Here is a 26,670-nt window from a genome sequence, read left to right on the forward strand (position 1 = left end):
TGTACGGTCCCCCCCCCCCCCTTTTCGAAGTCATCCCTAACGGGCGTACCGCGAAGGTAAGGAAGAGAGAGAATGAGTTTTTAGTGGGTCGATCCCCACATCACCCGAGGAACCACCTCTTGGGTATCTGTTGCAGATTTTCTCATTCTATAAAAAAAAAAAGACTGGCTGCCGGTTGAAAACGTTGCGCAGCGATAATGGTAAGGAATATGTTAACGGATTATTTCAGCTGTACTTGAAGCAGGCAGGAATTAGGCATCAGACCACAAACGATTATACAGTTATAGGTAACTGAATGGCGAACATCCTTAGAGCCGGGGGGCTCAAATAACATAGAAGCAAGGAGATGAGCACGTAGCACACAATACCCTGCCATGTACTACCTTAGTCTTACTAATTACCCAATATGTTGCTGTACAAGAGTGGGACAAACCACTCTTAAGCTAACTTTAGCTTAAGAAACTGTTGTTCAGCTAGTTCTGTTTCTTGGGTAGTCTATGGTACTACCACGGGGGTGAATCTTCATCGCGAAAAGAGCCGCTCGTTTGATTACTGGACACTAGCGAACCTGGTGGTGGAAAGCAAGCTTTTTTGTACAGCGAGCATAGGGCGGGAGCGAGGCACGCTTTGATGATTTTTTATTTCCCCAAGGAAATCTATTCCAATCTAGTTCTCCAAGTGAAAATTTTACGACTTCCATCTCGAAATTTCAAATTTGTTCGAAGATACACAATACATCTCTTCTGTGGTACTACTGCTGGAGATGCCCTGCCTAACAGAGACAGATACATGTTTGTTTACATCGATGAGATTCTTTTGATAAAACCGAATGAATATATTTTGCACATACTGCATCGCGCACCAAATATGAATGTTACTCACTTCTTCCACACCTTTCTTTTATACTCACATTGGTGCATTGGTGCACTGTTTGACTGGCTTTACGTGTGACACATGTAAACAAAAATCACATCAGTGTTGTTATCAAACCAAAACATTTTCCAGAACGTAAGTTTTCATCAAAAAAGTCTCCAATAAGCCGAAGTAAAAAAACCCAAGGGATTTTTTTTATAAGCTCAGACCTTTTAAGAGATCGAATCAATAAGTTTCCTGTTCGATTTGAACTGTTAGGGCGGCAACAAATCGATTAGTTAAATTATTAACGAGATGTTTAGCCCTAGGCTAGTTCATCTCGGGACCCACGCCTTACTTCCCTTCCGACGGAAGAACTCACCATTTTGTGAGTTTGTCGGGAATGGGATTCGATCCCAGGTCCTCAGCGTGACAGTTAAGTGTTCTAACCATCGCACCAGGTCGCTTTTACTTATTATTTTTTCCAGCTTAGTCAGCTAAAATTTGCGTACCAGAGGCAGCAATAAGTGAAGAATCGACAACCAAGTTGACAACACAAACGTTGTAAGGTCAGTATATTACTTGAGATGTATAACTTGAGTTGCCAAACAGATGGAAGGATATTTCAAGATATGTATTCAGAATGAGGCGTCATCCACTAAATTTGTCCCTTTCTAATGCAGATGCCCAAGGTTCGGAAGCGACCGCCGGCTTCAACCAGCATGGAAAAGCGCCGAAAATGTCCGCAAGAGGAGCAGAGCGCCGATTCTGTTTGTCGTGTCTGTATGGGCAGGGCGTCCGATACCGGCCTGATGGTTGGATTGTTCGATGGACAGATACAGGGAACGATCCTCGCCGAAGTGTTGATCCTGGTTGGATCAGTGGAACTGGCGACGAAAGACGATCGACTGCCCAAGTGGTGTTGCGAGGGGTGTCTGAAGGCCTTGGAGAGTGCCTACAAACTAAGAATGTTGTGCCAGGATTCGGACCGGAAACTACGGGATGCATTGTCAACGGCTGAGGAAACCGTTGTGGTGAAACAGGAAGTCGATGAAGATTCTAGGGTTGGAGATGGGATGCTGGATGTTGAGGAAGCTGTTCTCGCGGAAAGTATACAATTGCCCAAGTTAGAGATTATGGACTGTTTAGTGGAAGATGAGATAACGGATGACGGTGATGGAGAAGACGATATGGTAGAAGCTGATGGCGGCGTAGACTCGGATGTCGATGAGGCAGAGCAAGATAAGGATGAGAAGACGTCGGAAAAAGTAAATAGGCCTACCAATGGAAAGAAGCTCTTGAATGCGGATGTATTCGACGAGGTAGAAGCCGTAGGTTTCAAATGTTGTGGTTGTAAAGTCACGTTCAACACTTTGAACGAACTTCAGGCTCATTCAAAGGAAGCTCACGCCGACAAAAAACTGGCAATACAGGAATTGCAACGCAAGAAGCAGTGTGATATCTGTTACAAGGTGTTGTATAATGACCTTTCTGTACGTAATCACCAATATAAAGACAAACTGAACTTTCGATGCAAGGTTTGTGGAGAATTGTTTTGGAGTCGACAGAGGGTGTGCCTTCATTATGATCGGGTACACGGCCCGAACCCAGTGATCAAGGGTCCTTCGAAAGTTTGCTGTGCGTGTCTGGAGAAATTTGAAACTGAAGAACAGCTTAGAGCGCATAGTTTGGCGGTACATCTGCCAGAAAAACCTCCACCAGATCCTGCCCGTCCGTTCACCTGCAACGTTTGTTATCGCTGTTACAAATCCGACGGGCTGCTGTACTCCCATCAGTCCCGAATGCTCAGGGACACCAAGAAGCACGTGTGTGCCCAATGTGGATTGACGTTCCGATATCCCGGAGCGTTGGAACATCATAAAGTGGTACACACTGGCGAAAAGAAGTTCCAGTGTACAAATTGTCCAAAAGCATACAGCAATTGGAATAGCTTCCGAAAGCATGTGAACAATCACAAAGTGCCAGCGGATAAGTACAAATGCGAGATTTGCGGGGATATATTCAAAACAAACATTGGATTAAAACAGCACACGCTACAACATACCGGAGAGCGTCCGCACAAGTGCCCTCACTGTCCAGCCACTTTCACTGTGCCTTCTGGGTTAAGATGCCATTTGTTGACGCACACCGATGAAAAAAAACTAGAATGTCCGATTTGCAGGAAAAAGTTCAAGCGGAATACGGCACTCAAGCAGCACATCCAATATATTCATCACAAGCAAAGGCCCTACGTCTGCTTCTTCTGCCCCAATCGATACCAGCGGAAACACCAGCGAAAACAACACATGCTTCAAGTCCATCCCAAGGAACTACAAAGCAATCCACTTCCTCCAATCGAGCTACTTGGTAACCCGTGGTCGTTGCGACAAAGGACCGAAGAAGATTTTTTACGAGAACTGGGCATGGTAGAATAAAGCTGTGGAATGAATAATTATTCATATTTATCTTTTATTGGACGAACGTTTTAAAAATAAAGCTTTCATGCATCATTACTTCGTTGGTTTTTCATTGCTATAACTTTCTCAATGCGTACTTTATGTTAGCTTGGAGAACATAAGTACTCACGGCTATTTCAATGTGAAAAGGAAGGATATACGGGACTTAATCTAAATTACTTAAATAACTTTATGCAATTCAGTATCATAATTTTAATTTTATATAACTCATTTTGGTATCATAATGACTATAGATAGTAGAGTAAACATAGTTCCGCGGACATCGCTGAGTGAAATGTTTCAAGCGTGTGAATAGTATTTTTCAAGAGTGCGACGGTTGAATATGACGTCATGCGCTCCATTGGTGTTGTTGGAATCATGACGTCATGCTCGTTTGGATACAGATTTTGACAGTTCGGTTGGATACAACGGATTCATCATCACGGATCTATGTTTACTCTACTACAGGGGTTCTCAAACGTTTTCAGCTTGCGACCCACTTTTGATTTTCAAAGAATTTGGCGACCCACTAGCACGAAAATTTATAAAGAAAGTCATTTTTTTGCAAATTTGGACTGTTTTTTTAAATAAATACATTTTATCACTTTCATAGGTTGTGATAAACTTACGTTACGTAGCCCTCAAACAAGTTATTTTTGTTTATTAATAGTGCGCTATTGAAAAGTCTAGGAAAGGTTAAGGTGCCCAAGCTTGCAGCATCAGGCTGTAGCTATAGTGGCAATTTTATGCTTCTGCCGAACTAACTAAATATCGGTTGAAAATGCTATAGATATTTACAGCGAATGAGTGAATATCAAGTAGTTTTTAAAATTGTTGTACTGCTGGATGGTTAGATGAGTCCTCTTGAAATTTTTAATGATAGGTATCCTCATACCGTCTACCCCCGTTGGTTTGACCGCTTCTAATCTGAACACTTTTTAATTTGACCCCCTCTAATCTGCACATCGTTCAAACTAAAAATGGTTCAAACGTCATTCTGCTCATGGAACGGTGTGAAACGGAACACAGAATCAAAACAAAACATCAAAAAGGGTTATCATCAGTGTGTTTTTCGATGCCCACAGGGTTACTAGAAGTTCAAATTAAAAAAGAACCCCGTTGGTTTGCATGAGGTGTCGTTCAAACCAACGGGGGTAGACGGTATACACTTATTTTATTCATTTATTTATAGTGGAAATTTTTTTGCTTATTTTTGGTATTTATAAATGTTTTGCTATTTTAACTGCTGAAACTGGCGTGTAAGCCTAACAAAACAAAAAAAAATGCTAACTGCAAGCAACAACTTGAACTCATTTTTTCCAAAACACAAGTGAAATCTAAAATTTTACCCTAATCTTTAAACTTCCGATTGAAAACTTATTGTTTTAGAATCGATTTCAGAACGCAGACAGTAGTTTTAATATTCAATATACTCCAGACAAAACTTATGATACAAAATTTTGAGACGAATTGAGGAGAAACCGAAACTCTAGAAATAATTCTTCTAGAAATGGATTCTTCAAGGAAGTATTTATAAATTAAAAAGTGGCTAGCAATAATATTCTTATTGCTAGCCACTTTCTAATTTCCAAAGACTTCGCGTCCCACCAAAAATCAGTCCGTGACCCACCAGTGGGTCGCGACCCATAGTTTGAGAAACGCTGCTCTACTATCTATTGCATCTTGCATTGCTTTACAGATTACCGTACAAATGTTCAATCGTCTAAAATATTCCCGACTAGAAAATTATATCAAGATTATATCATATTGTGTTATGATGTTATAATATTTTTCTCTAACTTATTATGTTATAAACTAGATGCAGGATGATGTTAAAAAAACTAAAATTGTAACAAAAAGTGCACTTGTCTAATCAGGATAATAACCTATTTTGTTATGATCAGATCAAAATTATAACAAAATGTGATATGAAAGTTAGCTTCAGGATTACTAGTTTCTATCAGAATGTGATATAATTTCGTTAGATTATTGTCCAAATGTCAAAATAATTAAATCTAAATTATATTACAATGAGTTACCAAACAGCATTTATAACATAATGTGATATAATTGAGTTATAGTATTTCAAAAATACCAAAGATGTTGAACATGATTATATTACAATGAGTTATAAATATCATGGTTTGTTTTAATTATGTTATTTTTTTGTTAGGTTTTCTTAGTCGGGTTTGTTCACACGTCAAACACCAAGGAAAGTAGCAAGTAAACAAACCGATTATTCCATGCACCACCCAAAAAGTGTAACCGACGCTTAAAATTTCTAGCAGCGGAACGAACCAATGTATGCTTAAACTGGTGGGAACATATTGTGGTGTGACAAAAAATGTCTGCAGGGGGTCGAATACGGTGCAAAAAAGCTATATAATGACCATTTTTTCCGAACTGGCTCATCATGCAACTCAAATGAGTTGCATAATGAAAAATAGTTGTATAATGTTCATAATGAAACTCATTTGAGTTGCATTATGAACATTATGCAACTCAAATGGGTTGCATTATGAAAAAAATCATTGCTCAAAATTTTGTATGGAACTCGTTTCAAAACTCGATTTTTTCAACACTCTTCGTATTTATCCAACTCGGCAAGCATCGTTGGATAAATGTACGACTCGTGCTGAAAAAATCAACTTTTTGCAACTCGTTACATAAATAACTATTATAATTGTTTTCAATAATAAACTCTACAGTTTTTCGATAGTTTGATGTTTACTGGGGTATTAATACACGATCATAAAACTAGTTAAAATAATCAGTTCGAGCAATAGAGTTTAAAAAAACTGTAGAGAACGACTGTTCTATAGAATTAATTTTTACTGCGATACACTGCTGGAGATGCCTCAACAGCGACAGAAACGTGTTTGTTTACATTAGGGTTCAATTGAGAATGGCAAATGTTCCAGAAATAAAAATTTTGGCACTGCGCGAAACATGAATGTCAGTCACTTCTTCCACACCTTTCTAATATACTCTCATTGGCGCAGTGGTGCACTGTTTTATATCAGATTCAACGTGTGACAGACGTAAACGAAAATCACATCAGTGTTGTTATTCTAAAGCATTTTCCAGAACGTAAGAAAGTGTGCAGCGTAAAAAGTTTCAAGTAAACCAAAATAAATACACAGCCCAAGGGAAAATCTCTATAAGCTAAGACCTTTCGAAGTATGTATCGATTTAATAAGTTTCCTGTTCGATTCGAACTATTTATCAGAATGACAACAAATCGATTGTTTAATTGTCTACGTTTCTTTTGTTATTTTGTTTTTTTTTTTAGCTAAGTCAGCTGAATACGTGCAATAAGTGTAGATCGACAACCAAGTCGACAACATAAACGTTGTAAGGTCTGTATTTATAATCCTTGAGATGTATCCCTCGAGTTGTCAAACAGATCGAGAGAAGTTGCAAGTTATTTTGAATAAGGCGTCATCCACAAAATCTTCCTTTTTCTAGTGCAGATGTCCAACCTTCAGAAGCGACCACCGGCTTCAACCAGCATGGCAAAGTGCCAACAACCTCCGCAAGAGGAGCAGAGCGCCGATTCTGTTTGTCGTGTCTGTATGGGCAGGGCATCCGATGCCGGCCAGATGGTTGGATTGTTCAATAAACAGATACAGGGAACGATCCTCGCCGAAGTGTTGACCCTGGTTGGAGCAGTGGAACTGGCGACGAAAGACGATCGACTGCCCAAGTGGTGTTGCGAGGGTTGTCTGAAGGCCTTGGAGAGTGCCTACAACCTAAGAATGTTGTGCCAGGATTCGGACCGGAAACTACGGGATGCATTATCGACGGATGCGGTAGCCGTTGTGGTGAAACAGGAAGTCGATGAAGATTCTAGGGTTGGAGATGGGATGCTGGATGTTGAGGAAGCTGTTCTCTCGGAAAGTATACAATTGCCCAAGTTAGAGATTATGGACTGTTTAGAGGAAGATGAGATAACGGATGACGGTGATGGAGAAGACGATATGGTAGAAGCTGACGGCGGCGTAGACTCGGATGTCGATGAGGCAGAGCAAGATAAGGATGAAAAGACGTCGGAAAAAGTAAATAGGCCTACCCATGGAAGGAAGCCCTTGAATCCGGATGTATTCGACGAGGTAGAAGCCGTAGGTTTCAAATGTTGTGGTTGTAAAGTCACGTTCAACACTTTGAACGAACTTCAGGCTCATTCAAAGGAAGCTCACGCCGACAAAAAACTGGCAATACAGGAATTGCAACGCAAGAAGCAGTGTGATATCTGTTACAAGGTGTTGTATAATGACCTTTCTGTACGTAATCACCAATATAAAAACAAACTGAACTTTCGATGCAAGGTTTGTGGAGAATTGTTTTGGAGTCGAAAGAGGGTGTGCCTTCATTATGATCGGGTACACGGCCCGAACCCAGTGATCAAGGGTCCTTCGAAAGTTTGCTGTGGGTGTCTGGAGAAATTTGAAACTGAAGAACAGCTTAGGGCGCATAGTTTAGCGGTACATCTGCCAGAAAAACCTGCGCCAGATCCTACCCGTCCATACACTTGCAACGTTTGCTATCGCTGTTACAAATCCGACGGGCTGCTGTACACCCATCAGTCCCGAATGCTCAGGGACACCAAGAAGCACGTGTGTGCCCAATGTGGATTGACGTTCCGATATCCCGGAGAGTTGGAACACCATAAAGTGGCACACACTGGCGAAAAGAAGTTCCAGTGTACAAATTGTCCCAAAGCATACAGCAATTGGGATAGCTTCCGAAGGCATGTCAACAATCACAAAGTGCCAGCGGATAAGTACAAATGCAAGATTTGCGGAGATATATTCAAAACACGCAATGGATTGAAAAGGCACACGCTACATCATACCGGAGAGCGTCCGCACAAGTGCCCTCACTGTTCAGCCACTTTCACTGTGCCTTCTGGGTTAAGATGCCATTTGTTGACGCACACCGATGAAGAAAAACTACAATGTCCGATTTGCAGGAAACCGTTCAAGCGGAATGCGGCACTCAAGCAGCACATCCAATATATTCATCACAAGCAAAAGTCCCTACGCCTGCTTCTTCTGCCCCAATCGATACCAGCGGAAACACCAGCGCAAACAACACATGCTTCAAGTCCATCCCAAGGAACTACAAAGCAATCCCCTTCCGTCAATCGAGCTACTTGGTAACCCGTGGTCGTTGCGACAAAGGACCGAAGAAGATTTTTTACGAGAACTGGGCATGGTAGAATGAAGCTGTGAAATGAATAATTATTCATATTTATCTTTTATTGGACGAACGTTTTAAAAATAAAGCTTTCATGCATCATTACTTCGTTGGTTTTTCATTGCTATAACTTTCTCAATGCGTACTTTATGTTATCTTGGAGAACAAAAGTACTCACGGCTATTTCAATGTGGAAAGGAAGGATATACGGGACTTATCCTAAATTACTTAAATAACTTAATAATTGTTTTCAATGATATACTCTACAGCTTTTTGATAGTTTGAAGTTTACTGGGGTAAATACATGATCAGAGTTTAAAAAAAACTGTAGAGGACGACTGTTCTATAGAATTAATTTTTACTGCGATACACTGCTGGAGATGCCTCAACAGCGACAGAAACGTGTTTGTTTACATTAGGGCTCAATTGAGAATGACAAATGTTCCAGAACTAAAAAAGCATTTTTTCCAAAAATGATCCACAAGTCGCAGAAAATAAGAATGACCGATTGTTTATTATGACAATCGGACACGCTGGTTTTGTTCGCTTTTTTGTCATTCTGGAGAAAAGTGATTTTTCAGTTCTTGATAATATGCGATTTTCTATTGAGCCTTCATGAAATCCTTTTGTCATGTTGAACCAGAGATAGAGTCGAAAAAAAGCTGTTGTTTACTAAATATTTTGGGCACTGCGCGAAACATGAATGTCAGTCACTTCTTACACACCTTTCTAATATACTCTCATTGGTGCAATGGTGCACTGTTTTACATCAGATTAAACGTGTGACAGACGTAAACGAAAATCACATCAGTGTTGTTATTATAAACTAAAGCATTTTCCAGAACGTAAGTGTTCGGCGTAAAAAGTTTCAAGTAAACCAAAATAAATACACAGCCCAAGGGGAAATCTCTATAAGCTAAGACCTTTCAAAGTATGTATCGATTTAATAAGTCTCCTGTTCGATTCGAACTATTCTTCGTGCAGTTCAAACCCGGAATTTTCGACTAGCGAAAACTGATTTTTCTTCGAATCCCTGCGTCGGACCTAAATTCGGAAGTGGTGCGCTGTATATGTAGCGGACAAGGTGTACAACACAGCGCCCGCTTCGGAAGTTATGCCCGACGCACCGATTTGGAGAAAAATCCATCTTCGCTAGTTGAAAACTCCGATTTTCAACTAAATTGATAATATTTATCAGAATGACAACACATCGATTGTTTAATTGTCTACGTTTCTTTTGTTATTTTGTTTTTTTTTTAACTAAGTCAGCTGAATACGTGCAATAAGTGTAGATCGACAACCAAGTCGACAACATAAACGTTGTAAGGTCTGTATTTATAATCCTTGAGATGTATCCCTCGAGTTGCCAAACAGATCGAGAGAAGTTTCAAGTTATTTTGAATAAGGCGTCATCCACAAAATCTTCCTTTTTCTAGTGCAGATGTCCAACCTTCAGAAGCGACCACCGGCTTCAACCAGCATGGCAAAGTGCCAACAACCTCCGCAAGAGGAGCAGAGCGCCGATTCTGTTTGTCGTGTCTGTATGGGCAGGGCATCCGATGCCGGCCAGATGGTTGGATTGTTCGATGGACAGATACAGGGAACGATCCTCGCCGAAGTGTTGACCCTGGTTGGATCAGTGGAATTAGCGACGAAAGACGATCGACTGCCCAAGTGGTGTTGCGAGGGGTGTCTGAAGGCCTTGGAGAGTGCCTACAAACTAAGAATGTTGTGCCAGGACTCGGACCGGAAACTACGGGATGCATTGTCAACGGCTGAGGAAACCGTTGTGGTGAAACAGGAAGTCGATGAAGATTCTAGGGTTGGAGATGGGATGCTGGATGTTGAGGAAGCTGTTCTCTCGGAAAGTATACAATTGCCCAAGTTAGAGATTATGGACTGTTTAGAGGAAGATGAGATAACGGATGACGGTGATGGCGAAGACGATATGGTAGAAGCTGATGGCGGCGCAGACTCGGATGTCGAAGAGGCAGAGCAAGATAAGGATGAGAAGATGTCGGAAAAAGTAAATAGGCCTACCCATGGAAAGAAGCCCTTGAATCCGGATGTATTCGACGAGGTAGAAGCCGTAGGTTTCAAATGTTGTGGTTGTAAAGTCACGTTCAACACTTTGAACGAACTTCAGGCTCATTCAAAGGAAGCTCACGCCGACAAAAAACTGGCAATACAGGAATTGCAACGCAAGAAGCAGTGTGATATCTGTTACAAGGTATTGTATAATGACCTTTCTGTACGTAATCACCAATATAAAGACAAACTGAACTTTCGATGCAAGGTTTGTGGGGAATTGTTTTGGAGTCGACAGAGGGTGTGCCTTCATTATGATCGGGTACACGGCCCGAACCCAGTAATCAAGGGTCCTTCGAAAGTTTGCTGTGCGTGTCTGGAGAAATTTGAAACTGAAGAACAGCTTAGGGCGCATAGTTTGGCGGTACATCTGCCAGAAAAACCTCCACCAGATCCTGCCCGTCCGTTCACCTGCAACGTTTGTTATCGCTGTTACAAATCCGACGGGCTGCTGTACTCCCATCAGTCCCGAATGCTCAGGGACACCAAGAAGCACGTGTGTGCCCAATGTGGATTGACGTTCCGATATCCCGGAGCTTTGGAACACCATAGAGTAGTACACACTGGCGAAAAGAAGTTCCAGTGTACAAATTGTCCCAAAGCATACAGCAATTGGAATAGCTTCCGAAAGCATGTGAACAATCACAAAGTTCCAGCGGACAAGTACAAATGCGAGATTTGCGGAGATATATTCAAAACAAACATTGGATTAAAACAACACACACTACAGCATACCGGAGAGCGTCCGCACAAGTGCCCTCACTGTTCAGCCACTTTCACTGTGCCTTCTGGGTTAAGATGCCATTTGTTGACGCACACCGATGAAAAAAAACTAGAATGTCCGATTTGCAGGAAAAAGTTCAAGCGGAATACGGCACTCAAGCAGCACATCCAATACATTCATCACAAGCAAAGGCCCTACGTCTGCTTCTTCTGCCCCAATCGATACCAGCGGAAACACCAGCGAAAACAACACATGCTTCAAGTCCATCCCAAGGAACTACAAAGCAATCCACTTCCTCCAATCGAGCTACTTGGTAACCCGTGGTCGTTGCGACAAAGGACCGAAGAAGACTTTTTACGAGAACTGGGCATGGTAGAATAAAGCTGTGGAATGAATAATTATTCATATTTATCTTTTATTAGACGAACGTTTTAAAAATAAAGCTTTCATGCATCATTACTTCGTTGGTTTTTCATTGCTATAACTTTCTCAATGCGTACTTTATGTTAGCTTGGAGAACATAAGTACTCACGGCTATTTCAATGTGGAAAGGAAGGATATACGGGACTTAATCTAAATTACTTAAATAACTTTATGCAATTCAGTATCATAATTTTAATTTTATATAACTCATTTTGGTATCATAATGACTATAGATAGTAGAGTAAACATAGTTCCGCGGACATCGCTGAGTGAAATGTTTCAAGCGTGTGAATAGTATTTTTCAAGAGTGCGACGGTTGAATATGACGTCATGCGCTCCATTGGTGTTGTTGGAATCATGACGTCATGCTCGTTTGGATACAGATTTTGACAGTTCGGTTGGATACAACGGATTCATCATCACGGATCTATGTTTACTCTAATACAGGGGTTCTCAAACGTTTTCAGCTTGCGACCCACTTTTGATTTTCAAAGAATTTGGCGACCCACCAGCACGAAAATTTATAAAGAAAGTCATTTTTTTTTTTGCAAATTTGGACTGTTTTTTTTTAATAAATACATTTTATCACTTTCATAGGTTGTGATAAACTTACGTTACGTAGCCCTCAAACAAGTTATTTTTGTTTATTAATAGTGCGCTATTGAAAAGTCTAGGAAAGGTTAAGGTGCCCAAGCTTGCAGCATCAGGCTGTAGCTATAGTGGCAATTTTATGCTTCTGCCGAACTAACTAAATATCGGTTGAAAATGCTATAGATATTTACAGCGAATGAGTGAATATCAAGTAGTTTTTAAAATTGTTGTACTGCTGGATGGTTAGATGAGTCTTCTTGAAATTTTTAATGATAGGTATCCTTATACCGTCTACCCCCGTTGGTTTGACCGCTTCTAATCTGAACACTTTTTAATTTGACCCCCTCTAATCTGCACATCGTTCAAACTAAAAATGGTTCAAACGTCATTCTGCTCATGGAACGATGTGAAACGGAACACAGAATCAAAACAAAACATCAAAAAGGGTTATCATCAGTGTGTTTTTCGATGCCCACAGGGTTACTAGAAGTTCAAATTGAAAATGAACCCCGTTGGTTTGCATGAGGTGTCGTTCAAACCAACGGGGGTAGACGGTATACACTTATTTTATTCATTTATTTATAGTGTAAATTTTTTTGCTTATTTTTGGTATTTATAAATGTTTTGCTATTTTAACTGCTGAAACTGGCGTGTAAGCCTAACAAAACAAAAAAAAAATGCTAACTGCAAGCAACAACTTGAACTCATTTTTTCCAGAACACAAGTGAAATCTAAAATTTTACCCTAATCTTTAAACTTCCGATTGAAAACAATGATTTTATTGCCCTTTTCCGGCTATACCAGTCGGCTAGTATGTCTGAAATAGACGTAAAAACTTGAAGTATTTTAGGCAAAGTACGTTTAATTGGCAAATTGAGAGATAAATTTGTGAAAAAAATACCACTTGTTTTGGTGGGATTCGAACCCACGACTCCGTTATCGCTAGTCCGGCGCTTTAACCAACTAAGCTACAGAACAAGTTACAACTCTGCAGAATAGAAAGTCAAACTGGATTCGAAGCGCCACCCTAAACCGGGTCCGTCTTTCACAACTTTATCTCTCTTTCGGCTCTTAGATGCCAATCTCCCGCACTCTCGCGGCCTACCAACAACAAGTGTGCGCTTATTGTTTTTAGAATGTTGATATTGAAGCTCGACTGACACATACTTCGTCACTGTAGTAGGCTACAAATGACATGTTGATATCTAAGTAGACTAAGGATAATAGAGAGTTATCCTGTCACTTCTATCTTACCACCGAAGCAAGAAGACGTGCATCATTTAGCACTCCTACATTGGCAGACGAGGAAAATTTCTGGATTTTGTCGAGGAGAAAACGACTGTGAATTGTTTGAAACCCGGAAGCTACTAACTGAAGACAAATATTTCAAGACATTAACAAGATATAAAACGGAAAAATACTACGGTAACTATTATGTCTAGTGTTTTGAAATTTCTTAATGAAATTTCATAATGAAAATGGCCAAACGAGTGTTTTAGCTAAAGACATCCAGGAAGACGGGCAGAAGTTGATTCTAGCCCGTGAACCTGAAAAAAAAAACCCAGGATAACGAAGGGAACCAAGAATTCCAGCCCGTACACCTGGTACTCTAGCGCAGGGAATGTAGAATTCCAGTCCGCAATAAAAACCCAGGATAACGTAGGGAATGAAGAATTCCAGTCCGTACACCTGGTTCTCTGGCGAAGGGAATGTAGAATTCCAGTCCGCAATCGAAACCCAGGACAACGTAGGGAATGACGAATTCCAGTCCGTATACCTGGTAATCCGGCGAAGGGAGTCCGCATAGAAAGAACAGCTGTAAGACCAAATGTATTCTGTATTTCATTTTGCATGGCAAGTGCAGATCAATTGTTTGGAAATTTTCATTGGTTACCATGGTACTATGGTTACAATACATGGAGACCAAGAGACAGTTGAAATGAGTTCAAGACTAAAAGGAACTGAGAAAAAAAATCCACTACTGACTTGATGAAAGCCAAACAATTGCTATCGACGCAAATGAAAACAGCGTATATTGAAGTATGCAAAATTCAAACAGTGTTGGATGGAGTGAATAGAAATATACTGAAACACAGGTTAATCAGATTTTGAATCCATTACGTTTTGTGTGATTCGCAATAGAAAATATTCGCTACTGTGTGATGCATAGACTCTAGACTTAGTAGGCTGAAAAAAATAGAGTTCTCGAGTTTCTGAGGATGCCAAACATATTTTTTATTTTTAATTGGGTCAATAATGTGACTATCCACACCAGTCCAAGCACAAGGCAAGGTTCTGCGATGACTGAATGTCGGTTAATTGAAGTTATAACTTACAAGCCTAAAATGTGGTGTTGTATCTAATAAATCGATAACTCGTTTTGAGAAAACAGTCACTCACATATTTTAGTCTAACGTTCAAATTAATTCTGTTGGGTCAGAAATCCGCAAAATTTTTCAAATCGGGATAGTTTTGGAGAGTTTTCGATTATTTCATTTATTTGACAATTAATAATTTCTTGGAAAATTGTGTGATTTATATTATAAGGTTCTATAAAATATTTTGGCAATTTATTAGCATTAGCATTAGCATTAAGCGAGTCGCACAAATTCGTAGGTGGTACAGTCCTAGACCGCTGTTATGAGGGTTGCCTCCTTCCCGTCCGAACCAAAGCACAAAGATTTGGGACTAACCTCTGACTCTTAGACAAGACTGACGCAATCCTCCAATGGTCGAGCACTGTCCTGGCCACGTCCTTGCGACTGCTGAGGAATGGGAAAGGATGGTTAGCTTTGAACACCTATGAAAAATGTAGACAACTCTACGATCTCTCAGGCCTAGGTGTCACGGGAATTTGGGTGTTGTTAGTGGAAGGGTAAACTCCAAAGGATACGCTTGGTTAACGTTCAGGCACACCATTGTTAGACTGCTTCGAATCAGTTGTCTGGTCAATTCATCCTCGTCATCTTGTTGGCATTTGGTTGAATTACTAGATTCTTCGGTTGATAATCTGAAATATAAAATAATATTAACATCGTACGTCAAATAAGCTACATATTAGTTATACGCTCGCCACAGTTACATATTTTTAAAATATTATTTATATAGTACGATACATTTACCTGAATCCTGCTGAAATAAAATGTTGATTAGCAGTACATTGAAACACAAATACTACAAATCACAAGGAAAAGAGCATCAAACTTTGATCTTGGAATATTTAAAAGTACGGTAAATATCAAGATCAAAATTTGATTTGGTAGATCTTACACCGCAACGCACCATTCTAAGGTGATCTACCCACGTTACGGGGTTCTATAAAATATTTTGGCAATTTATGCTGAAAAAATGATTTTTTTTGATGAAATTGGAATGATAAGTATTAAAACTAAGTATTTCATTTAAAACAAATGCTTCTACTGTATGACTATTATTGTAACTTTTCGAATGGTTGCTATAAAAAGCTAGGTAACGGTGTTTAATTATCCAGTTTTTTATATTGATTTTTTATTCAAGTTTTTATTCGAGTGTTCAGTGCTTAATTCGTACTGTTGAATAATAGAAATAAAAATTATCAATTAAAAAAAAAGCGTTCTTGCTATGGCTACATTTACAGAACCAGATTTGGATTAAAAAAAAAAAAGAAAAAGGGCAAGATTATAGGAATCACAGTCGAAAAAGAGAATTGTTCATCAATAGATAAAGACAATGATGTAATATAATATTAGAGTTTCAAACTTCAGTCTTAGTGAAAACAGGTGAAAATAGCAGTTCTTTTCAGAAGAGATGATCATAAAGAATAATGTTAGGATTGAATTATTTAGAACCAAAGAAGACTTGTCACTGGAACTAAACCAAGTAATTTATTCACGTTATCAAGTTGATTCCAATTTTATTCCAAACATTAATAACGTTTCAATAGGAGGCAATCAGTGAAGTACTAGATTGAAAGTAGTGAGCTGGATTTTTGTATGGTGAGATGTTCAATTCTCCATTTTTGCAATGAATTGGTGCAAACAGCGTGGGTTATATGATTTCTTGGCTAATTTGATGCTGTTTGAGCAAAAGTTTGGATAACTTTGTTGTTGTTTTATTTATTTCATGCAACTTCAATAACACAGTTACCCAAACTTTTGCTCAAACAGCATCAAATTAGTCAAGAAATCATATAACCCACGCTGTTTGCACCAATTCATTGCAAAAATGGAGAATTGAACATCTCACCATACAAAAATCCAGCTCACTACTTTCAATCTAGTACTTCACTGATTGCCTCCTATTCCATTTAAATAAAACATAGGAGAGATGTAGTAGGCTACAAATGACATGTTGATATCTAAGTAGACTAAGGATAATAGAGAGTTATCCTGTCACTTCTATCTTACCACCGAAGCAAGAAGACGTGCATCATTTAGCACTCCTACAGTCACCAACCATATGATCGGTGCAAACTCAGTATGCGTTGAGCGCTCAACGCGGACGGACGCACGGCCGTCCAACTGCGCTAGAGAGAACGTAACTCATGTATGACAATGATTTTATTGCCCTTTTCCGGCTATACCAGTCGGCTAGTATGTCTGAAATAGACGTAAAAACTTGAAGTATTTTAGGCAAAGTACGTTTAATTGGCAAATTGAGAGATAAATTTGTGAAAAAATTACCACTTGTTTTGGTGGGATTCGAACCCACGACTCCGTTATCGCTAGTCCGGCGCTTTAACCAACTAAGCTACAGAACAAGTTACAACTCTGCAGAATAGAAAGTCAAACTGGATTCGAAGCGCCACCCTAAACCGGGTCCGTCTTTCACAACTTTATCTCTTCGAATCCCACCAAAACAAGTGGTAATTTTTTCACAAATTTATCTCTCAATTTGCCAATTGAAAGTACTTTGCCTAAAATACTTCAAGTTTTTACGTCCGATTGAAAACTTATTGTTTTAGAATCGATTTCAGAACGCAGACAGTAGTTTTAATATTCAATATACTCAAGACAAAACTTATGATACAAAATTTTGAGACGAATTGAGGAGAAACCGAAACTCTAGAAATAATTCTTCTAGAAATGGATTCTCCAAGGAAGTATTTATAAATTAAAAAGTGGCTAGCAATAATATTCTTATTGCTAGCCACTTTCTAATTTCCAAAGACTTCGCGACCCACCAAAAATCAGTCCGTGACCCACCAGTGGGTCGCGACCCATAGTTTGAGAAACGCTGCTCTACTATCTATTGCATCTTGCATTGCTTTATAGATTACCGTGCAAATGTTCAATCGTCTAAAATATTTGTTCACACGTCAAACACCAAGGAAAGTAGCAAGTAAACAAACCGATTATTCCATGCACCACCCAAAAAGTGTAACCGACGCTTAAAATTTCTAGCAGCGGAACGAACCAATGTATGCTTAAACTGGTGGGAACATATTGTGGTGTGACAAAAAATGTCTGCAGGGGGTCGAATACGGTGCAAAAAAAGCAATATAATGACCATTTTTTCCGAACTGGCTCATCATGCAACTCAAATGAGTTGCATAATGAAAAATAGTTGTATAATGTTCATAATGAAACTCATTTGAGTTGCATTATGAACATTATGCAACTCAAATGGGTTGCATTATGAAAAAAATCATTGCTCAAAATTTTGTATGGAACTCGTTTCAAAACTCGATTTTTTCAACACTCTTCGTATTTATCCAACTCGGCAAGCATCGTTGGATAAATGTACGACTCGTGCTGAAAAAATCAACTTTTTGCAACTCGTTACATAAATAACTATTATAATTGTTTTCAATAATAAACTCTACAGTTTTTCGATAGTTTGACGTTTACTGGGGTATTAATACACGATCATAAAACTAGTTAAAATAATCAGTTCGAACAATAGAGTTTAAAAAAACTGTAGAGAACGACTGTTCTATAGAATTAATTTTTACTGCGATACACTGCTGGAGATGCCTCAACAGCGACAGAAACGTGTTTGTTTACATTAGGGCTCAATTGAGAATGGCAAATGTTCCAGAAATAAAAATTTTGGCACTGCGCGAAACATGAATGTCAGTCACTTCTTCCACACCTTTCTAATATACTCTCATTGGCGCAGTGGTGCACTGTTTTATATCAGATTCAACGTGTGACAGACGTAAACGAAAATCACATCAGTGTTCTTATTCTAAAGCATTTTCCAGAACGTAAGAAAGTGTGCAGCGTAAAAAGTTTCAAGTAAACCAAAATAAATACACAGCCCAAGGGAAAATCTCTATAAGCTAAGACCTTTCGAAGTATGTATCGATTTAATAAGTTTCCTGTTCGATTCGAACTATTTATCAGAATGACAACAAATCGATTGTTTACGTTTCTTTCGTAATTTTGTTTTTTTTTTAGCTAAGTCAGCTGAATACGTGCAATAAGTGTAGATCGACAACCAAGTCGACAACATAAACGTTGTAAGGTCTGTATTTATAATCCTTGAGAAGTATCCCTCGAGTTGCCAAACAGATCGAGAGAAGTTGCAAGTTATTTTGAATAAGGCGTCATCCACAAAATCTTCCTTTCTCTAGTGCAGATGTCCAACCTTCAGAAGCGACCACCGGCTTCAACCAGCATGGCAAAGTGCCAACAACCTCCGCAAGAGGAGCAGAGCGCCGATTCTGTTTGTCGTGTCTGTATGGGCAGGGCATCCGATGCTGGCCAGATGGTTGGATTGTTCGATGGACAGATACAGGGAACGATCCTCGCCGAAGTGTTGACCCTGGTTGGATCAGTGGAACTGGCGACGAAAGACGATCGACTGCCCAAGTGGTGTTGCGAGAGGTGTCTGAAGGCCTTGGAGAGTGCCTACAAACTAAGAATGTTGTGCCAGGACTCGGACCGGAAACTACGGGATGCATTGTCAACGGCTGAGGAAACCGTTGTGGTGAAACAGGAATTCGATGAAGATTCTAGGGTTGGAGATGGGATGCTGGATGTTGAGGAAGCTGTTCTCTCGGAAAGTATACAATTGCCCAAGTTAGAGATTATGGACTGTTTAGAGGAAGATGAGATAACGGATGACGGTGATGGAGAAGACGATATGGTAGAAGCTGACGGCGGCGTAGACTCGGATGTCGATGAGGCAGAGCAAGATAAGGATGAAAAGACGTCGGAAAAAGTAAATAGGCCTACCCATGGAAGGAAGCCCTTGAATCCGGATGTATTCGACGAGGTAGAAGCCGTAGGTTTCAAATGTTGTGGTTGTAAAGTCACGTTCAACACTTTGAACGAACTTCAGGCTCATTCAAAGGAAGCTCACGCCGACAAAAAACTGGCAATACAGGAATTGCAACGCAAGAAGCAGTGTGATATCTGTTACAAGGTGTTGTATAATGACCTTTCTGTACGTAATCACCAATATAAAAACAAACTGAACTTTCGATGCAAGGTTTGTGGAGAATTGTTTTGGAGTCGAAAGAGGGTGTGCCTTCATTATGATCGGGTACACGGCCCGAACCCAGTGATCAAGGGTCCTTCGAAAGTTTGCTGTGGGTGTCTGGAGAAATTTGAAACTGAAGAACAGCTTAGGGCGCATAGTTTAGCGGTACATCTGCCAGAAAAACCTCCGCCAGATCCTACCCGTCCATACACTTGCAAAGTTTGCTATCGCTGTTACAAATCCGACGGGCTGCTGTACACCCATCAGTCCCGAATGCTCAGGGACACCAAGAAGCACGTGTGTGCCCAATGTGGATTGACGTTCCGATATCCCGGAGAGTTGGAACACCATAAAGTGGCACACACTGGCGAAAAGAAGTTCCAGTGTACAAATTGTCCCAAAGCATACAGCAATTGGGATAGCTTCCGAAGGCATGTCAACAATCACAAAGTGCCAGCGGATAAGTACAAATGCAAGATTTGCGGAGATATATTCAAAACACGCAATGGATTGAAAAGGCACACGCTACATCATACCGGAGAGCGTCCGCACAAGTGCCCTCACTGTCCAGCCACTTTCACTGTGCCTTCTGGGTTAAGATGCCATTTGTTGACGCACACCGATGAAGAAAAACTACAATGTCCAATTTGCAGGAAACCGTTCAAGCGGAATGCGGCACTCAAGCAGCACATCCAATATATTCATCACAAGCAAAAGTCCCTACGCCTGCTTCTTCTGCCCCAATCGATACCAGCGGAAACACCAGCGCAAACAACACATGCTTCAAGTCCATCCCAAGGAACTACAAAGCAATCCACTTCCTTCGATCGAGCTACTCGGTAACCCGTGGTCGTTGCGACAAAGGACCGAAGAAGATTTTTTACGAGAACTGGGCATGGTAGAATGAAGCTGTGGAATGAATAATTATTCATATTTATCTTTTATTGGACGAACGTTTTAAAAATAAAGCTTTCATGCATCATTACTTCGTTGGTTTTTCATTGCTATAACTTTCTCAATGCGTACTTTATGTTATCTTGGAGAACAAAAGTACTCACGGCTATTTCAATGTGGAAAGGAAGGATATACGGGACTTATTCTAAATTACTTAAATAACTTAATAATTGTTTTCAATGATATACTCTACAGCTTTTTGATAGTTTGAAGTTTACTGGGGTAAATACATGATCAGAGTTTAAAAAAAACTGTAGAGGACGACTGTTCTATAGAATTAATTTTTACTGCGATACACTGCTGGAGATGCCTCAACAGCGACAGAAACGTGTTTGTTTACATTAGGGCTCAATTGAGAATGACAAATGTTCCAGAACTAAAAAAGCATTTTTTCCAAAAATGATCCACAAGTCGCAGAAAATAAGAATGACCGATTGTTTATTATGACAATCGGACACGCTGGTTTTGTTCGCTTTTTTGTCATTCTGGAGAAAAGTGATTTTTCAGTTCTTGATAATATGCGATTTTCATTTGAGCCTTCATGAAATCCTTTTGACATGTTGAACCAGAGATAGAGTCGAAAAAAAGCTGTAGTTTACTGAATATTTTGGGCACTGCGCGAAACATGAATGTCAGTCACTTCTTACACACCTTTCTAATATACTCTCATTGGTGCAATGGTGCACTGTTTTACATCAGATTAAACGTGTGACAGACGTAAACGAAAATCACATCAGTGTTGTTATTATAAACTAAAGCATTTTCCAGAACGTAAGTGTTCGGCGTAAAAAGTTTCAAGTAAACCAAAATAAATACACAGCCCAAGGGGAATCTCTATAAGCTAAGACCTTTCAAAGTATGTATCGATTTAATAAGTCTCCTGTTCGATTCGAACTAAATATTCTTCGTGCAGTTCAAACCCGGAATTTTCGACTAGCGAAAACTGATTTTTCTTCGAATCCCTGCGTCGGACCTAAATTCGGAAGTGGTGCGCTGTATATGTAGCGGACAAGGTGTACAACACAGCGCCCGCTTCGGAAGTTATGCCCGACGCACCGATTTGGAGAAAAATCCATCTTCGCTAGTTGAAAACTCCGATTTTCAACTAAATTGATAATATTGATCAGAATGACAACACATCGATTGTTTAATTGTCTACGTTTCTTTTGTTATTTTGTTTTTTTTTAACTAAGTCAGCTGAATACGTGCAATAAGTGTAGATCGACAACCAAGTCGACAACATAAACGTTGTAAGGTCTGTATTTATAATCCTTGAGATGTATCCCTCGAGTTGCCAAACAGATCGAGAGAAGTTTCAAGTTATTTTGAATAAGGCGTCATCCACAAAATCTTCCTTTTTCTAGTGCAGATGTCCAACCTTCAGAAGCGACCACCGGCTTCAACCAGCATGGCAAAGTGCCAACAACCTCCGCAAGAGGAGCAGAGCGCCGATTCTGTTTGTCGTGTCTGTATGGGCAGGGCGTCCGATGCCGGCCTGATGGTTGGATTGTTCGATGAACAGATACAGGGAACGATCCTCGCCGAAGTGTTGACCCTGGTTGGAGCAGTGGAACTGGCGACGAAAGACGATCGACTGCCCAAGTGGTGTTGCGAGGGGTGTCTGAAGGCCTTGGAGAGTGCCTACAAACTAAGAATGTTGTGCCAGGATTCGGACCGGAAACTACGGGATGCATTGTCAACGGCTGAGGAAACCGTTGTGGTGAAACAGGAAGTCGATGAAGATTCTAGGGTTGGGGATGCGATGCTGGATGTTGAGGAAGCTGTTCTCTCGGAAAGTATACAATTGCCCAAGTTAGAGATTATGGACTGTTTAGAGGAAGATGAGATAACGGATGACGGTGATGGAGAAGACGATATGGTAGAAGCTGATGGCGGAGTAGACTCGGATGTCGATGAGGCAGTGCAAGATAAGGATGAGAAGACGTCGAAAAAAGTAAATAGGCCTACCTATGGAAGGAAGCCCTTGAATCCGGATGTATTCGACGAAGTAGAAGCCGTAGGTTTCAAATGTTGTGGTTGTCAAGTCACGTTCAACACTTTGAACGAACTTCAGGCTCATTCAAAAGAAGCCCACGCCCACAAGAAACTGTCCAATCAGGAGTTGCAACGTAAGAAGCAGTGTGATATCTGTTACAAGGTGTTGTCCAATGACCTATCTGTATGGACCCACCAACAAAAAGACAAACTGAACTTCCGATGCAAGGTTTGTGGGGAATTGTTTTGGAGTCGACATAGGGTGTGCCTTCATTATGATCGGCTTCACGGCTCGAATCCAGTGATCAAGGGTCCTTCGAAAGTGTGCTGTGCATGTCTGGAGAAATTTGAAACTGAAGAACAGCTTAGGGCGCATAGTTTGGCGGTACATCTGCCAGAAAAACCTGCGCCAGATCCTACCCGTCCATACACCTGCAACGTTTGCTATCGCTGTTACAAATCCGACGGGCTGCTGTACACCCATCAGTCTCGAATGCTCAGGGATGCCAAAAAATATGTGTGCGATCAGTGTGGAAAGGCGTTTCGATATCCCGGAGGGTTGAAATATCATAAAATAGCACATACTGGCGAAAAGGTGTTCCAGTGTACAAAATGTCCCAAAGCTTACAGCAATAGGGACACCTTCCGGCAACATGTAAGCGGCCACAACATGCCAGCGGATAAGTACAAATGCAAGATTTGCGGAGCTATATTCAAAACACGCCATGGATTTAAACAGCACACGCTACAGCATACCTGGGAGCGACCGTACAAGTGTCCTCACTGTCCAGCCACTTTCGCTGTACTTTCTGAGCTAAATGGCCATTTGTTTACGCACACCGATAAAAAGACTCTAGAATGCCCAATTTGCAGCAAGCAGTTCAAGCGGTCTGAGGAAGTCAGGAAACACCTCAAAAATATTCATCACAAGCAAAAACCCTTCGCCTGCTTCTTCTGTCCCAAAGAATACGCACGGAAAGACAGTCGCAAACAACACATACTCCAGGTTCATCCCAAGGAACTACAAAGTAATCCGCTTCCTCCAATCGAGCTAATTGGTAACTCGTGGTCGTTGCGACTAAGGTCGGAAGAAGCCGTTCTACGACAGCAGGGCATGATAGAATAAAGCTGTGGAAGGGTTAACTATGTATCAATCATTAATCAGACGAACGAATCTCTATACGTTGATGTATCAGTAATCTGTCAATGATAAATAATAAATATATATATATATTTTTTCTTGACTTAACATTCTTTTGGAAGAAGACCAGTTTGAAGATACGGTCATGAAACCTTGCAGTTACCATATCCGAAAAGGACCTGCAAGCACTCGATGTGATGATGATGATGATGATGATGATTGTGTACCCACCATCAGCGCAAGGATTACCTATGGCTGCAGAGTCATACCGGAACGGAATGATCTACCTGATGGTTTGTTGTAGCAGGGTAAGCTAAATTCACTGGAGACCTTCGGAAAACAACATGATAATTGTGGACCTGCAAGCACTCGATGTACTCAAAAAAAGCGTGCGTTGGACGATATTCGAGTATTCAGCAAGTCTACTTAGGGGTAACGAGGTGAATTCCCGGTCGTTCCATAAACTTTCGAAATGAAAATTCGAAGCTCCTATTTAATGACTGTGGAAGTGGAAGTGTGTGGAGAGCTGTGTGTGGCGGCGAGGGACTCAACGGTGTACCTAGCATCCAGAAGGTGGTCGGAGCCTGAAGGAAGCGAGGGGCAGGGCACGTTGCGAGAAAGCCTAGCACAGCCCTGTCTCGCTGGTGTTTGTAACATATCCGGTTGATACAAGAAGACGAAGACTGTAGTGGGCAAGATGGGTGAACAGGGGCGATCACAAACCAAAAACAAAACTAAAGAACGTGTTGCAATCAAACTCTGACAACGACACTGTTGGGTGGTGGGGTTTCGAGAAGTCTCCTGAGCAAACACCTTCGTTTGTGTGTAACGTGTGTGAGAGCTAAAAGCTACATTTCTTTATTAATATACGTTCTTAAAGGCTGTTTATGAGTAGATTTACTTACATTGGTCTTCTTTTCCCCTTTTGGTAAACCCAACAAGCTACGATGAGCACCAGTGAGGCCGTTATACGCTACAAAGCATTAATATTTGATAATAAAATTACAAATTCATCATTTTATCAATAAATTAGGCAACTCACGATCTTATAACCTCAACTGACAAACGTTGTTCAACTGACGGGATAATAGTCTATTTTACGAAACGACAACAGTGTTGATATTGATATTAACACTCACGGGCTTGGGCGCAACCTCCTGTCAAATTTTCATTCATGAAATGAGCGATCAGCTGATCCGAAACGTCTCGTAAAATGGCTCATAACAGTTTTTGCAGGCTGTATGCCACCTAATCGAGGGTCATAAGGATTAGTTTTATCGAATTCACTAATTGATATTTACTTACAATTTGTTTGTTATAGAAATTAGGGAAATAAAGTTTTATAAATTCACAAATGCAGTTCACTTGACTTTCATGTATGATTTTCATCTCCTTTCCTTTGACATCTAATCCTACATGTCACCGATGACAATTTCAGTTGTCATTATGACTTTTCTCCGAGGGGCGCACCAATGCGGTGGCAGTTATAAGGGATAGGTGCGAACTACCGTAACAGACACGTTTCAAAAACAGGTAAATGATATTCAAGTATCCTTGATAGTTTGTAAAAAATAGTGTTTTTTTTTTTTATATATAATGGCTTGTACACTTGAAAATTACTTTCATGATTCAATTGATGATTTCAATCAATCATGTTGTCGCAGTACGAATCAAGTCAAAGGACTGCGTGTTTTGCAATGGAATACAAGAGGGTTAAATGATCTAAGTAAATTTGATAGCTTGTTACAGAGTATTGAGAGTTTTTGTGTGCCGGTTGACGTAATTGTTGTCAGTGAAACCTGGTTAAAGATTGAGAACGTATCCCTCTATCGAATACCAGGTTACGTTGCCGTTTTTTCATGTAGGAATAAGGCATTTTATGAGACGTTTCAAATCAGCTGTTTTTTGAATGTTTGCCAGTTTTGAAGTCCAACCGGTGGGCCCATTTATTTACATTTTCGCTAGCATAACATGTGATACAGGCCCATCCAATAAACGAGGTTCATTTATCTGCAAAAATGCGTCAATTCACCCACTATAATTAATATCCGTAAACCGTGGGGATGTTTTTTTCATCTGCTAGTGACCTCATGCAGCTCGGGGGATTGATACATGCCACATTAGAAACCGAAACATCTCTGCCAGCAAAAATCTGATTGGCACTCCCCACATGTTATGCTACTTTTCGCGAAAACAAAAACATCAAATGTAAACAATAACAACGAGCGGCCCACCGGTAGAACGTCTCGTAAAATAGCTTATAGTTCTAGTGGAGGCCTAGCTATTTACATTAAACAGGGAATCAAGCATAGGCTTGTGTGTAATGAAGCAGTGGATGGGATGCATCATATTCACGTCGAAATTGAACTAAATAAGCATTGTATGGACTTTCATGGCATATATAGACCCCCTTGTTTTGATTTCCACCGTTTTAATGATATGCTAGAGAGATGGTTACATAACACGAACAGAAATCGATCGTCTTTTATTGCTGGAGACTTAAATGTACCTTTGAATATGGCTAACAATAATGTTGTCATAAAATATAGAAGATTGTTGGAATCATATGACTTCATATGCACGAATACTTTCGTAACTAGACCAGCAAGTAATAATATACTGGATCATTTTGTTTGTAAAATGGATGATGCAGAGCTAGTTCGTAACGATACAATTTTCTCAGATATCAGTGATCATTTTCCAATTCTCTCATCGATTAGGTTTAAAACTAATAGAGCCCAGCAACTCGTACATAAACATATAATTGATCACACAAAACTTAGAAATGATTTCAATTGCTATATTAACAGTATTGATACGGTTTCAGATGCTGAGTTGAC

At 40.2% G+C, this 26,670-nt stretch overlaps 3 protein-coding genes and 1 long non-coding RNA gene across 18 annotated transcripts; 3 read left to right on the top strand and 1 right to left on the bottom strand.

Annotated features, from left to right (window-relative positions):
• The first annotated feature begins 826 nt into the window (after positions 1–826).
• Positions 827–11,778, top strand: LOC115256548 (zinc finger protein 121). Of its 8 annotated transcripts, none has more exons than XM_062844337.1 (6): positions 827–1,008; positions 1,314–1,421; positions 1,536–6,488; positions 6,601–6,667; positions 6,782–9,834; positions 9,949–11,778. In XM_062844337.1, the coding sequence occupies exon 3, from the start codon at positions 1,536–1,538 to the stop codon at positions 3,285–3,287; it is 1,752 nt and encodes a 583-aa protein (XP_062700321.1). In that variant the 5' UTR covers positions 827–1,008; positions 1,314–1,421; the 3' UTR covers positions 3,288–6,488; positions 6,601–6,667; positions 6,782–9,834; positions 9,949–11,778. The 8 variants fall into 8 exon arrangements, with proteins under 8 accessions (XP_062700321.1, XP_029711136.2, XP_029711131.2 ...); XM_029855276.2 differs by lacking the exon at positions 827–1,008 and having other exon boundaries at positions 1,016–1,421; positions 6,782–9,438; positions 9,773–9,834; positions 9,944–11,778; XM_029855271.2 differs by lacking the exon at positions 827–1,008 and having other exon boundaries at positions 1,016–1,421; positions 6,782–9,438; positions 9,773–9,834.
• Positions 6,782–8,470, top strand: LOC109428498 (zinc finger protein 845-like). Its single transcript, XM_062852503.1, has one exon. It carries the CDS (start codon positions 6,782–6,784, stop codon positions 8,468–8,470), a length of 1,689 nt encoding a protein of 562 aa, XP_062708487.1.
• A 4,665-nt stretch (positions 11,779–16,443) lies between the features above and the next one.
• On the top strand, positions 16,444–23,928 carry LOC115256404 (zinc finger protein 808). 6 transcript variants are annotated; one of them, XM_062844341.1, is made up of 5 exons: positions 16,448–18,610; positions 18,714–18,780; positions 18,895–21,550; positions 21,888–21,949; positions 22,059–23,928. In XM_062844341.1, exon 5 carries the CDS (start codon positions 22,064–22,066, stop codon positions 23,813–23,815), a length of 1,752 nt encoding a protein of 583 aa, XP_062700325.1. In that variant the 5' UTR covers positions 16,448–18,610; positions 18,714–18,780; positions 18,895–21,550; positions 21,888–21,949; positions 22,059–22,063; the 3' UTR covers positions 23,816–23,928. The 6 variants fall into 6 exon arrangements, with proteins under 6 accessions (XP_029710741.1, XP_062700325.1, XP_062700323.1 ...); XM_062844339.1 differs by having other exon boundaries at positions 17,315–18,610; positions 21,892–21,949; positions 22,064–23,928; XM_029854880.2 differs by having other exon boundaries at positions 17,316–18,610; positions 22,064–23,928.
• On the bottom strand, positions 23,888–26,645 carry LOC115256830 (uncharacterized). 3 transcript variants are annotated; one of them, XR_003892816.2, is made up of 4 exons: positions 25,136–26,645; positions 24,873–25,078; positions 24,190–24,803; positions 23,888–24,009 (listed from the first exon to the last, which is right to left on the bottom strand). It is a non-coding gene; the product is annotated as an uncharacterized LOC115256830 (long non-coding RNA). The 3 variants fall into 3 exon arrangements; XR_009995988.1 differs by having other exon boundaries at positions 24,190–25,078; XR_009995989.1 differs by having other exon boundaries at positions 24,190–24,922; positions 25,056–26,645.
• Between the last annotated feature and the right edge of the window lie 25 nt (positions 26,646–26,670).

The sequence above is a fragment of the Aedes albopictus genome, chromosome 1, assembly GCF_035046485.1.
Source record: "Aedes albopictus strain Foshan chromosome 1, AalbF5, whole genome shotgun sequence".
NCBI lineage: Eukaryota > Metazoa > Arthropoda > Insecta > Diptera > Culicidae > Aedes > Aedes albopictus.

Bases quoted from the DNA above. Each gene is read 5' to 3' on its own strand.
- LOC115256548 (XM_062844337.1), top strand. From the start codon at position 1,536: ATGCCCAAGGTTCGGAAGCGACCGCCGGCTTCAACCAGCATGGAAAAG.
- LOC109428498 (XM_062852503.1), top strand. From the start codon at position 6,782: ATGTCCAACCTTCAGAAGCGACCACCGGCTTCAACCAGCATGGCAAAG.
- LOC115256404 (XM_062844341.1), top strand. From the start codon at position 22,064: ATGTCCAACCTTCAGAAGCGACCACCGGCTTCAACCAGCATGGCAAAG.